This window comes from Apium graveolens, chromosome 3 (genome assembly GCF_009905375.1).
Source record: "Apium graveolens cultivar Ventura chromosome 3, ASM990537v1, whole genome shotgun sequence".
Lineage (NCBI taxonomy): Eukaryota > Viridiplantae > Streptophyta > Magnoliopsida > Apiales > Apiaceae > Apium > Apium graveolens.
Window position 1 is genome coordinate 40,730,430 of NC_133649.1, and position 13,900 is coordinate 40,744,329.

The window sequence follows — 13,900 nt, forward strand, 5'->3', positions numbered from 1 at the left end:
GTACTATCTTTTTAGTTAAACAAACGCACACGCACGAGTGAGTAGAACTTTTAACCTACATTTATTAAAGTAAGATCTCTGCCATCACACCAACCCCTGTCCCCTCATTTCTTTAACGTTTTTCCAAATACTTGACACGCATTTTAAGACAACTATAAAGTATATTTCCGTAATTTATTTTTAAAATCTTTTTTTTTGTATAAAAGTTTGAACATTATATTTTTATTTAAAAGAAAAAAAAATTTTAAAAAATTATACAACTACGTTTAATAAGAGCATTAAAATGCGTGCCGAGCTTCCGTCCTCAAATGTAAAGAATTAAGGAAAACGGAGGGAGTATTAAGTATCATTTTTGTATTCTTAACATTGAAAAATGTGTTCTCTTAACATATTTGTATAATAATATAACTTTATTTATTTTTAATTAATTACTTTTAAAGTATCCGAATTAAACCCGAATTAAACCCGAAACTAACCCAAAACCCAAAAAAATCCGATTAATCAAATTTGGATATTTATATTTTATATTCAGACCCGAACCCGATCCGAACCGAAACATAACAAATGAGATTTAGATTTTACGAAACTCAATCCGATACCATCCGTTCCCATCCCTGCCTAAACCCCAATTACAACCGGTGGGATTGAAGCATCAGAAAAGTGGCCCATAACAACCCCGTCCCCACCATTTCACTTTCCCCTATTTTCTTCGTTTCTCAAATCCTGAAAATTCAAATTCCATTCCACCACACCCCCTTTATTCTTCTTTGTCACTTCTTTCCACACCCAAAATTCTATTCTTTTCTTAATTATTTCACCCTATTGCGACAAATACTACCCTTATCTCATAATCAATCAAATGTGTTCCACAAAGTAAAATTATGGTTCTGTTCACTCTCTCTGTTGGGTTTTTTCTTGGTGTACTTTCCATCATTTCACTTGAATTTCTTGGTTTTTTGTTTCTGATTAAAAGATTAAATAGAAAGAAAGTTAAAGATCAAGAATTTAAGCCACAACTTCATGGCGATCACTTGGATCTCTCTTACCCCAATAAGCAGGTTTTTCACCTTTTACTTATTTTTTTTTGATAAATGGGTCATTGTGTATATAGTGTATATATTGTTTTTTTACATATGTTATGCATTTTTTAAATGAGGTTGCAAGAAATTTATTGTATGTACTATTTGTAACTGAGAATGGTTGGTTATGGGTTTGATTTAAATTTATGAAATTGGGTTATTATATGTATTAAGAATGTTTAGTTACTATGTTTTTGATCTGACAACAACTCTCCGAGTGAAGAGTGGTGACAATGTTCATATGGCCCTGATGGGGCACAACTCGAAAATGACTCGAAATGATTTACCTAATTAGAATTTCACTATATATTTGTATATTGAATGTTATCAAATTTCCGCGAGTTTTTTTGTAGCAAGGGGAATTTGTCATGTTTAAGAACACGACCTTAAGCCCAAAGTTGCCGGTTGTGAAGTGGTAAAAAATGGTGCAAGCCGTGGCTTGTGATCACTTACATGAGTTGCTTTCAAAAATGAAATTGAGTGTTATGGCAAAGTTAATCTTAACACATAGGCATATGAATAGATTTTTTTAATCCTAATGGACAATGGTAGTTGAACTTTGCTTGACATGACAATGAAGTGTATTTTAAAGTTTGTATTGCTTCTAGTTAGCGGCATCGAAGTAATAACATTTTGTATTTTTTTCATCCTCTATTAATATATGTCTTCTAATAATGTTATACTTCCTCGAAGTTGTACTTTCTCCAGATTTATTTCTTACCTCTTACCAGCTTAACCACGGGTTTTAGTACCGGTTTGGCCAAACCTAACATACCCGGTTTATCCTATCCTGCTAGGAGGGCTAAGATGTACGCATACCATGCTCTATTTCGAAGAGTAGCGAGACTGTTTATGTGAAGACCCAAGACCCCGGTGTTAGTGCACGACAAAAATAGTGCGACAAAAGTAAATAATAACGAAAATGATAAATAATAATATAAGTAATAAAATTGGAAGAGACAAACTTGAGCCTATGGTTGTTTTCACATGGGACTTACGTATAAGGATTAATCTTCGTTTTTCATCTTCCGTCATCTTCTGCACTATGTGTCTCCAATCGTTAACTTTTAACTAATCTTGGTGATCACAAATTGCCTTCACCTTATTCCTCTTCCTGTAGTGGTGAAATCATCCTTGCGATATTGTGCACAAATGACATTGTCTTTTTCCTCATCATGTATTCTCCGACTTCCAAGGAGAGAAACATAGTGATTTCGGTGATTGCAGTGGCAGTTGGCCGACCCGATATTTATGTTTCAACCCTCTTATGTTCTTGAAACCCGAAAACATAAACGTCCGGGAGTATATCATGTGTATCTTAATAATCCTCCATGTCTTAATCATCAATTCCGCGAGATAGTGACAATGGAAAGTGACGTAAATATATGAAAATGTAGTAGTTGCATTCATGCATTCATCAACTTTATACTATTGTCACTATGATGGCTTGGCATTTTTCATAATCAAGTTCCACAATTGGTGTTGCAAATCTTCTTCCTCTCTTAAAATTTAAGGGAATAGAGGGAAGTTATATTTTTCAAAGAACATAACCGAGGTCCAGGAACTCCCATTGGTAGATTGCATATCAACTTGCAACAACATAATATATAACATAATTATAGGGATATTCTTAATGATATCCTTTTATGATTGGCTTTTTCAAATGGCATGCAAAATAGTTTTGACTTCCGGATGGTACCATTTTACTATTATGTCATTCTATGCAGTACCCCAAATGTTAACCTCCGTTAGTTAACGTTATATTTTAAGTATCATTTGGAAAAAGTCAATTATAAGAGGGTACCATTAATGATTTCTCTTAAATTATATTATTATGATTTTTTTAACTTATTATTCTGAAAATTTAAACATATACAGATTAGACTTAATATCAGTTTTTAAAGTCGGGGTTAGGTTAAAATGAAGGATACCGATTGAATAAAATTGGGGACAATTAAATTGAGTGTAATTAGGGTTTAAAAATCAAGTATCATCTTTGACGAAATAACAAAGAATCTTATTTGTTTCAATCCGAGTACATCTTCTCATTTCTCTATTTTAGGCATACAAACAATTATTTATGTGTGTATTATCTAATAGAACAGTTTCAAATTAAAATAATAAAGTAGTTCTCATTTGAGCACATACCCATCACTCACTCGCGCTCATCACTCCAGTCACGCTCATCACCTCTCGTAAACAGTTATCTTGTTAATTTCAAATATAGACTATTGAAAATTGTGGAGCCGCGTCTCCGATTATAGGATTTTGATTATAAGTTTGGCCGCTGCTTTGATTTTTGTGTAATTTTTGATTTATTTAGTAAATATATGTTTTATTTAAGTTTGTATTTAGAATTAATAGTCTGAAAAGTCGGGTGTTACAAGCACCCTTTATATACATGATCTAGTTATAAAAGCATATTGGAGATGATATTTTCATAATAATAGGATTAAAAAAATATGAAAAACATATTTAATAGAAATTATCGATGGCGCCCTTCTAGAATTGACTTTTGACTTTTCTAAATAATACCAAAAATATAACATTTGAGTAAATGAGGTTAACGGTAGGGGTACTACACAGAATGACATAATAGTAGAATGGGTACCGGGCAGAAGCCAAAACTATTTTGTGTACCATTTGTAAAAGCCAGTTTTGAGGGTAACATTGAGAATTTCCCTGACTTATATATCAAATCCCTTGGTTTTGAACATATCAGTATGAAGGCCCGAAAGTGTCATCTTAACCGCATGGAAGAATGACTTATCAAATCCCTTGGTTTTGAACGAATGAGTATGAAGGCCCGAAAGTGTCATCTTAACCGCATGGAAGAATGACGAAGGCGACTAAATCTATTGGGCCAACACTACCGTATAAATTCCAATCCTTTTGTACCTAACAAGATAAATTTCTTGCTTATCTAGTGATTTGATAGATCCATTGTGGGCGGTATGTGCCAGTCCTCTTGGATAAAACTTCTTAAATTAATTTTAGTGGCTTGGTGACTTTCCAAATGATGATGTTTTCAATAATGTTATGCTTATTAATCTGGTTCATAGTAAATGATCCAAGGGATTGATCAAAATTTAACCAATGAGTTTCATTCTTCCAGTAAACAACAAAATTCCTTTATATATGGCAAAAGAATGCAAATACCAATTAATTCCCTTCCCTATAAGATGATGATATGAAGTATATATGGTCAGTATATAAGTTATGGTAATCTATGTCTTTAACTTAAAAATTAGAGTGGATGTACCATATTTTTTGTGCTCTACAACTCCTTTTCCACGAGTTCTTGTTTAGTCCACCATAATATGCTAGATGATCATGCAGAAGATACTAATAGTTTGAATTTTCAGTAAATAGATTTAAAGAGATGATTATTCCTAGTAGAAAGTACCAACTGTTAAACACATAAACATACACATCGCATGTAATGATACTTGAGATAAAAGAGTTTCCCTGCAGATGCTTGCACATTGCATCAATGTTGACCAAGCCTGTTATCATAGGAATTGCAAGTCGGTAATTGAAAGGTGATAACTTGGAGAGTAATCGAATGCCTTTAATAAACATTCTATGGAAGGTGTTCCTTTTATATACTACTATTCTGGTTGTTTTTCTGTAATATAAATCATGATGGTATATTTCCAAGCACAAATAGTTAGTAAAGCTGGCACAAGATGGTCTCTAGTTCGTTCACAGTTTAACATGATACTCTTCAGTCTTAGTGTTTTAGGTTCATTTTTTCACTGACAATTGCCTTTCTATGACTCAGGGGCCTGTGTGGGTTCTAGATTTTGATAAGGTCCCAAAACATTGGATTAATGACAAAGGATCCAGAGAGCAGAAAAGAAAGATAGAGGTCTTGGAAGTAAACCCTGTCCGCAAATATGCTAAACTCAAGGACCAGTTACTTCTGATAACAGGCTCAAATGGTTCAAGCACAGAAATCCAGTTAAAGGGTTGCACCGTAGCAGCTGTGTCTGCTACAAACCTGCCCTCAAGAAAATGGTAAATATAGTCTGTCCTTGTTAGTTTTACTATGTGTCTATGTCCTAGTACTGATTAGTCTGCTTACATACTTGTATATAAACCTCACTGAAGCAACCTGTTATATTTTTCATATTTTTGCTTATCTGTTGCAAATTATCATTATGTGTCTTACTCAAAATAAATAATAAATTCAAGTTAAAAATCATTTGTTGTGTATGCACGTGGGCCATATATTGGCCTTGAGCTAGTTAATTTAAACTTTTGCAAGCCTTTGTAGTTGTACTGAGGCTGGTCTAAAAATATCTAGTCTCAAAATTTCAATTATTCATTTTTGCTTGGACTGTACCTCAGGAAATTTGAGACGGTTTATTATATGTTTTCGAAATGTATCAGCATCTGCGAACTCTCTTTAGTGGGTGTAATCCCCCTTGAAATGCAAGGATTAAGGAGCCTCAATCACAGATTCAAAGGTCATTGTTTGCATGGTTCCCTTACTTCATTGACTAGTTCAGTGATTAAATGGCCAATCGGGCTTATATATATATTAATGTTTCATCCATTTAAGGTCTTAATGTACCATATATCCATATCCGTTGCAAATTTTCATGTGTCTCATATTTTGATGCTAACAAGTGGTAATGTGGTATATAAGATTAACAGCTTCTCTTTTCTTCCATATCCCTGTTTATCAAAGTCGGGTATGGTAGACTTCACCGAAAAATTTAAAATTATATATTTTCATCATAGTCATATCCCCTTTTGTAATTATAGTTAGCTGACTTGTCATTTATGCAAAGGTTTCCTAATACAGTTATGCATATCATTTTAGGTAAAAAAAATTATTAGTGAACTGACTCTAAAAGTCTGTACCTATGGTTGTCTATTTTTCTTAACTTCCACTACGAAGAGGGTGGGGGGGGGGGAGTTCACAACTTGATCGGCGTGTACAGAAAATTATCAGGACATATATACATCACAGCTCTAATTGTCATCTATGTATTTCTTATAGGGCCAAAAAGTACCCGATTAAAGTGGAGAGCAAGACTTCAGCAATATATCATGGTGATAAAAGATTATACATTTACTTTGAGACATCTGTGGAAAAGGAATCTTGGAGTAAGGCACTCCGTATAGCTTCATGTACCAACGATGAAAATCTTCAGGCTTTTGCCAAGTTGCGTATGGAGTTTCAAAATTACTTGACAGCTCTAAACACCGAACATCCTTTATTATTGAAACCAGTAATGGGTTTTAGTGCCGAGTCAATTGATAGGTCTATAAAGGTTGACGGTTCTTCATCAAAAGTTCGCCACTTCCTTAAGAGGCTTGCCAGAAAGACTTCTAAGAGTGGTATAGATATTAAGGCAGACTGGAGTTCTGCTGGAGGACGTGAAGGTAAAAGTGTAAATGAGAAATTTCGTCTACCCCAGGAGTCTGTTGCAGCAACCGGATTTTCAAAGCCTCCTCTAGTTGGAAAAGTACCCAATTCTGTCGATGAGAATGCTGAATCAGCTACCATTTCTCGCTCAGGTAGCAGAAATAGTCTCTCTGCAGTTTCTGAAGCAGATTCTGATGATAAACATATTAGTGATGAAGGGACACTTTGTTGGAATATATTAATATCACGATTATTCTTCGATGTTATGAGCAACTCAATGATAAAAAGTTTTGTACAAGCAAGAATTCAGGTTTGATTTTTGTAGAAGCTCCGTGATGTGATCTTAAACAGTGCATTCATAGCATGTATCTGTATATAGAACATTACGATTATTTTTTTCTAAATTAGCTTCTTACGTTTTCAGTTTAGTCAGAAATGGATTAGGTGCAAGAGTGTTCTGATCTCAAGCTTATGCATCTGATAACTTCTTCTTATTTGGAATAATGGAGTTAATATAGATTTTAGTTACTAAGGTGGTCTGGTAGGCTAGTCAGAAACTTTTAGAGGTTAGAGAATGAAGAAATGGTCAATATCATGAAATTTTGTCTCTGTGGTTGCTGACTTTTGTGTTCGAAGTCTTTTTCAAAAGTAAGAATGTGTGCATGTTTCTTATAATCACACTGTTGTGCAAAATGCTGCATGTTATTTTATTTTGTTTTCCCAGAAAGTTGAATGCACATTATATCTGATACTGATCTTTGATGTGACAGAGATCTCTGTCCAATGTTAGAACCCCCAGCTACATAGGTGAGGTCATGTGCACTGGCATACATCTTGGGAATCTTCCTCCATATGTTCATGGCATGAGGGTTCTTCCATCAGACATGAATAAAAATATGGCATTAGAAGTCGACATTGAATATCGTGGTGGTGCTGTGTTAGATATTGAAACAAGGGTTGAAGTTTGTGATCTTGATATTTCAAAAAGCATGACTCCAAATTCAGAAATGACCTCTGTGGATGAAGTCGCATCAGATCTTCTAGAGGGTATTGAGCACTATAGAAACCAGTTGGAGCTTTCTGAAGAGACATCTGAGAAAATGGAAGCTAAAAATGAAGAAAAACCTAAAATCGGTTGGTTCCATGATTGTTTTCTCGCAAATTTTGGGACTATTCATGTTTTTTTAATACAAAGAATTATCAGCAAAAAATATAAAAAAATACTGTTGGTGGGCAGTGGGACAGAAAGTCTACCCACAGTAAAACGAGTTGAAACATATTATTTAACACTCCCTCTTAATTGTACGTTGAACAAATATATAGCAGAGAGAACTAAACAGACAACAAACAATTAAATTGAACATATGGGTTTGGGAGGACTCAAACAGCTAATCTAAAACCTTACGGTGTTAGAGGAAGGCCTTAAATGGATTATATATTATTCAAGAGTACTAACATTAGGCGATTTCCTAATTTTTAGTCACTGTACAAGGCTATATAAGGATCTACTGTTTCTTTTTTTTAGAGATCTTTAATAATATAACTGAGGGGTCTGATTTTAGGATTTATAAAATGCTAGAAAGAATGCAGCTCTCATATCAAATATCACAACAGTGTGAATTTTCCCTATTCAAAAAACCAAGGGAAGCTGAATGAATGATCCTTGGTTTTGTGAAGTAATGATCCATACTTTTTCCTAGTAAGTAATCCTCATATTCTCTTGTGTTCTTATCTCTTCCGGTATTCATATAATATTTCGTGGTTTTAGTAATACTTGAATCCCTCCTTATTGTAATATTGGTATTGGAGTAACATATGAAATAATTGAGGTTGTCGCCTGTAGTCTTGCAGCAGCATTCAAAATTTTTCTTAACATGACATTTGTGAAACATAGAAATATCAGCTAAGAACTATGAGAAGGCTATGTAATGATTAATGTCCACACATAGTTCAATACAATAGGCTGAACTAGCAGTCTGTTGTGAAGCTCGGCCCACTCTTCTTATAATTATTTATAAGGTTACTCTGGGTATCTTATTTTGGTAGGCGATTAGATGTTTAGTAACAATAAATAATAAGCTCTGTATGGATAGAACTGCAAACACTAGACTTTTATCTTTTCAAATTTGAAATCTCTGTTTGACTACAAATATATTAATGAAACACAGACAGTTTATGTACTGTAAATCTGTTATTAACTGATAGTTTTGTTGCATGTAACACATGAAACTCGTGCAATGAGACTGTCGGATTTTACTGCATGGTTGCTTATATTATATATACATGCTCATTATATGCTAATATAGTTTCCCAAAGTTCCTAAGCTTAAAAATCAGAATATTATATTGTTTTTTGGATAGGTGAACGTTAGATTGTTAATCTCACTACTGTTTCATTTTTAACATAAAAACCTTCGCAATATAAATATAGTATCTTCGAAATACAAAATTTTTTTACTTGACATTATACCCTTCTATATCGTGCCAGGAAAGACCAAAAGTTTCAAGAGCTCTTCACATGGATCAGCTTATGCATCTAAGTGGAAATCAATTAAAAATACTGTTGCCAAACAAGTTTCACAAGTTAGCTCTCTCTCTCTCTCTCTCTCTCTCTCTCTCTCTCTCATGATATAGAGATGATATTACCCAGTTGTGTGCATGAATAAATGTGAATATTTCCTGTTCATTTTTGAGCCTTGAGGATATCTTATTGTTGATCTCCCATGAAATTTGTAAGGGACTTGGTTCAGTTTAGTTAGGGTATATACTTATTATGATTTTGACGTATAGAGGCCTATATTCTTTATAATCATTTAGGTGCCATGTGAAATCATGTCAAAATTTCCTATTGTTTCACTTTTACAGTATTTTTAACTTACTAAGTGATATACTACACAACTGAAGGTGCCTCTCTCTCTTGGAATAAGGGTAGCATCTCTTCGAGGAATTTTGAGGTTGGAGATAAGAGCTCCTCCATCTGATCAAATATGGCTTGCATTCACATCAATGCCTGATATTGATTTGAACTTGGAGTCTTCTGTCGGGGAGCACAAGATCACAAGTGGACATATTGCTCTATTCCTGATCAATCGATTTAAGGTCAGGTTACTTTATCATGCCAAACTGTCAAAGAGTTTATTAATTTCCCTTATGTTTAAAATGTGATTTGATATTGCCGCTTGCGATGTTCTTAGTCCCCTGTAAGTTGTCTTGAAATAGCAAATGGAAGTTGCCTTCAAAGTTTCTTTGATCCTCTGTTCATCTGTTTTTTTTGTCAGTTCTTTTCATCTGTTTTAATTAGTGTGAGAAAGGCGAGAATTCTGTTGGACCTTTTCTGACCTCCAGCCCTCAGATTCTAGATAAATTTATGTTGTCGTGTGATTAGTTTTACAATGCATGTGCTCTGTAAATTTTGTTTCTTTTAATGAAATTGTGTTATACCTGTGCTTTTATAGATTTGTTGCTGTAGATTGACAGGTTACTTATTCATATCAATTTGTTAAGGCTTTTGTCGTTTGACATTGATTCAGGCAGCCATTCGTGAAACTATGGTACTCCCCAACTTTGAAAATGTAAACATCCCATTTATGACAGCTGAAAAAGATGACTGGATTCCGAGGCAAGCGGCTCCATTTATTTGGGTAAATCAAGAATCTAGCAGTGATTCCACAACCTTACATGAAGCACCAAGCTCTCAACAGAAGGACGCCGCACAATTAAGTGGATCCAAGAGGGAACCCCACAGCAAGGAAGAATATAATGAAAACAAGGTTGACGAATTAGAAGGTCTACAACTGCAAACTAAGAAATCCTGGTCAACGTCATCAAATTCTAATAATCAGTCACCCCTTCATGAAAATCTTCTGCAAGAATTAAAAACCCCATTGTTAGGGATAGGTGAAGCAGAACCCACTCCCTGGTCGATAGAAGAAGAGCATGTGGAGAGGGAAGAACCAAAACGAGAAGTTCAGTCACCAGCTCGGTCAGCGAGTTTAAGTGAGTTATCATCTCGGTCAGTAAGTATAAGTGATGAAGAGACTCATTCAATGCTGGGAGATGACGCGAGGCCAAAAAGAATGGGGAGTACGCGGGCAAAGATGCTTGGTTTGGGAAAGAAGATGGGGGACAAATTTGAAGAACGGAGACGTCACATAGAAGAGAAAGGTAGAAACATTGTACAGAGGATGCGTGGGCCTGATAAAGGCGTGTTTCAGTAAAATCTTATAAGATGCTGGAGGAATTTTAGAACACAGTTAAGAAACATATATACAGTTCCATAATCGTCTGAATTAAAGTGATCAAGGTATCCCACCCAAAATTCAAGACATTAGGCAAAGGTTAGTAAAGATGCATCAGAAGTTTTAGTTATTGATTCTGCAACTGGTATATCATCTTACAGTCCGAGTCAAACCTGTATATACTATTGTGTTTTATAGAATTCTCGTTACACAGAAATCAATTATTTTAAAAGAAGATTAGCTTTAGCATATTGATCTTTTTGTGCACCTGATAAAAGATAGCTAGCTAGCATGTTTTCCTATTGTGACCCTTAGTGCTACCCAAATGAAGCATAATCTCTTTTTCAATGTACATAATCCAGTTTTACACACTATAGTTGTAATCTGATCCATTTCGAATAATTTTATTCATTTTAGCCTTTCAATCTACATAGTTTATACTTATATTCTAGTTTCTGTTGTGAAATCCAGCCTCACTTTATATTGGTGAAACAAACTTATAATATGTGGCATGATTACAGTGCGCAGTACAACTGAGAGATTAGAGATCTTTTTATAAGTTATTAAAGAAGATCAAAATTTTAGTTCTTTACAAGATATAGACCAAAGAAACATGTCCTTGTATCCATTATATATCGCAAAAGTTGTTGAAGTCAGAAACGAGATTTCGTTTGGTTAAATTAATGCTTAACAGTTAACGAATAGCCTAGGTTTTAGATAGTAGTATACTTTAGTTGCAATTTATAAATGCTAGATCATTGACATGGGCGAAAGTAACCTGCAATGTTAATTATTAAAGTTTAGAGCATTAAGATTGCAAGTTCAACTATTTTCTCTGATACAGTTTTTGCAATAAAATATCTCAAAGATTGTCTCTTCTGTTGGACAAGACCATCTTCGTGCTTAAGCAGGAGTAAGTACAAACGTCTTGCAATCATGGGAGTCCACACTAGCAGATAGTTGACCCTTCACTGAGCTCTCAGTCTGGTGCTGTAGTTTTATCACCATTCATCAAACCTTGTTTGTACAGAAGCTTGCAAAATGATACCATGTTTCTCTTGATCACCCTATTGATCCCTAAATAAATGTTGATCCTTCTAACTTAAGTGCTTTGTTATCCCTGATATAGAATTCTTATGAATTGTTCCTTGCGTACCTTTGAATCACTCCCTGAACTTTGTTTCCTTAAAATCTGAATTAAGAATGAGTTTCGACTCGAAAGAGTCCGAATGATTTCAAATGTTTGGTAATGATAAAAATGGATTTTAGAAAACCTATTTGTTTTTCCAACTCAAGGTTTTCCAAATGAATTCCTGATGGATTGGATTGGGACGTAAGAGGCTAGTGAGACTAGTCCAGTCATGGTAAGAGGCTAGCGGGGCTAGTCCAACTTAAGGCTGAAATTATGCCGATTGGTACCTTAAAGACCGGATGGAGGTCGGTACGGGCTGATCACCCGTACATAATGAAATGGAAAGATAAGTGATCCAATCAAGGGTTCTAATTGATTATTTAAAAAGGGAACTGAAACTTTTTGTTCAGTAAATTGATGTTTGAAAATGAAAATGGTTTTTATTGTTTTGAAAAGAGTTGATTATGTTATCGTGAAGTTTAAAACTCGAGAACCCTGATTCTTGAAATTGTTGATTATAAGATTGATTCTATATATTGAAATAATGTTGCTTTCCTCTATCGAAAGATCTATTATGATCCTTTAATGATTTGTGATGAATGTCGGCTTTTGTCCTACTTTGAGCCTTGTTCCTTGAAAGCCCCATACTATTCTTCAAAAACCTTTCCTTAACCCAAAAGCTGAAAATCTGCCACCTAGATCGAATAAAGTAGAATGTCCTGAGTTTGGTAAAGCATATTGTGATTGGATATTGTAGAACTGCTATATAGTTACTTGCTGAGTTGTATACTCATTTGTTTTGTTTTAATCTAACCATGGCAGTTAAGCAGGAAGATGAGCAGACTTAGCCGCACTGCTCGTAAGAGCATACTTGGTGGTCCCTACCATGTTGAGGGTTTCCGGTTGCCAGAGCAGGTAGTGGTAATTATGAGTGAGCTCACGCCTAGAAAGAAGTATTAAAAGATACAATGGGTTATCTGTCGGTTCCCAGCCAGAATCGATATTGATTATTCAATAATATTTTGGGTTTGTAAGTTATATTTTATGATTGGTAGTTGTGATCTTGTCTCATACTTTATCCTGTTGATTCTGTTAGTAGTTAATCGGGGTTTATGCATATTTAATTATTAGATTAGAGGTGTGTGAGTCCTCATTTCCTAACCCCGAGATTGAGGGCGTCACAACCCGTGAGTATTAAGATTCGAGATATTGCATGCTCATACTCACTACTACATGATCAGGCTATTTTAATTATTATTTATTTTTAGTTAGGATTTATTTTTATATTATTTTTAGTGTTTTCTATCCTTAAATTAATAATCTTATAATGTTACAGATGAGAATCTTTTATTAAAGTTAAAAATCTAATAGTTTTCTCTTATCTTTGTTGTTTGAAGGATTGACTGGTTTAAAGTTTTTTTTCTGTAAGAGTACTTGCGAGGATTAACGCTTTTTCCCCCTACATTTTCATGCTACGTCAGTTGCCATCAGAGCATTATTTATCTAGTATTTTCATTAGTTGATCTATTGTGGGAGAATGAATTACCAAAAATATCTTGTAGTGGTTATAGCGACTTTTACCGCGACTCTCAAAGTTTTGACACACCAGAAGATTACGTTGACGGACGAAAGTGGAGATGAGAATCGAGTTCCTCGAGATAGGAAATATCATGTTGGTGAGAATTCTGGCTCGAAGTCAAATATGGGTAATCGACTCAATAAATTAAAAATGATGATATACCATTATTTTATGGGTCTCTAGGAGTCGATGAACTTTTTCATTGAAAATTGATGTTGATAAATTTTTCAATGTCATGGGTATTCCAGAAAACCTACCGATTAAGATGGTGGCAGTTCTAAACGACGGGAAAGATTTGTTCTTCAGAGGCGGTGACAAAGAAAAATATCAGTTAAAATATGCAGATGAGATTTTGAGGATATATATGTTCTTATCGCCATGAGTACAAGATGCATATTAAGAGTAAAAAAAAGGATAACGTGATTCATCATTATGAACCCGTACAAGATGCACGTTGAGAGTAAAGAAGAGGACAACGTGATTCATCGTTATG

The 13,900-nt window shown here is 34.5% G+C and overlaps 1 protein-coding gene across 2 annotated transcripts; it reads left to right on the forward strand.

Annotated features, from left to right (window-relative positions):
- The first annotated feature begins 617 nt into the window (after window positions 1-617).
- Window positions 618-12,909, forward strand: LOC141712179 (uncharacterized). Of its 2 annotated transcripts, XR_012571537.1 has the most exons (8): window positions 618-1,058; window positions 4,864-5,099; window positions 6,091-6,769; window positions 7,230-7,593; window positions 8,947-9,041; window positions 9,363-9,557; window positions 9,989-10,795; window positions 12,651-12,909. XR_012571537.1 is itself a non-coding variant. In XM_074515013.1 (7 exons), the coding sequence occupies exons 1-7, from the start codon at window positions 882-884 to the stop codon at window positions 10,673-10,675; spliced, it is 2,433 nt and encodes an 810-aa protein (XP_074371114.1). In that variant the 5' UTR covers window positions 618-881; the 3' UTR covers window positions 10,676-10,945. The 2 variants fall into 2 exon arrangements, 1 of the variants encoding a protein (XP_074371114.1); XM_074515013.1 differs by lacking the exon at window positions 12,651-12,909 and having other exon boundaries at window positions 9,989-10,945.
- Window positions 12,910-13,900: the final 991 nt, after the last annotated feature.

What these genes read in the sequence shown, in the direction of transcription:
- LOC141712179 (XM_074515013.1), top strand. Translation starts at nt 882, where the DNA reads ATGGTTCTGTTCACTCTCTCTGTTGGGTTTTTTCTTGGTGTACTTTCC. An exon ending in AACCTGCCCTCAAGAAAATG is followed by an intron (nt 5,100 to 6,090) that starts GTAAATATAGTC and finishes TATTTCTTATAG; the next exon opens with GGCCAAAAAGTACCCGATTA. An exon ending in TGAAGAAAAACCTAAAATCG is followed by an intron (nt 7,594 to 8,946) that starts GTTGGTTCCATG and finishes ATATCGTGCCAG; the next exon opens with GAAAGACCAAAAGTTTCAAG.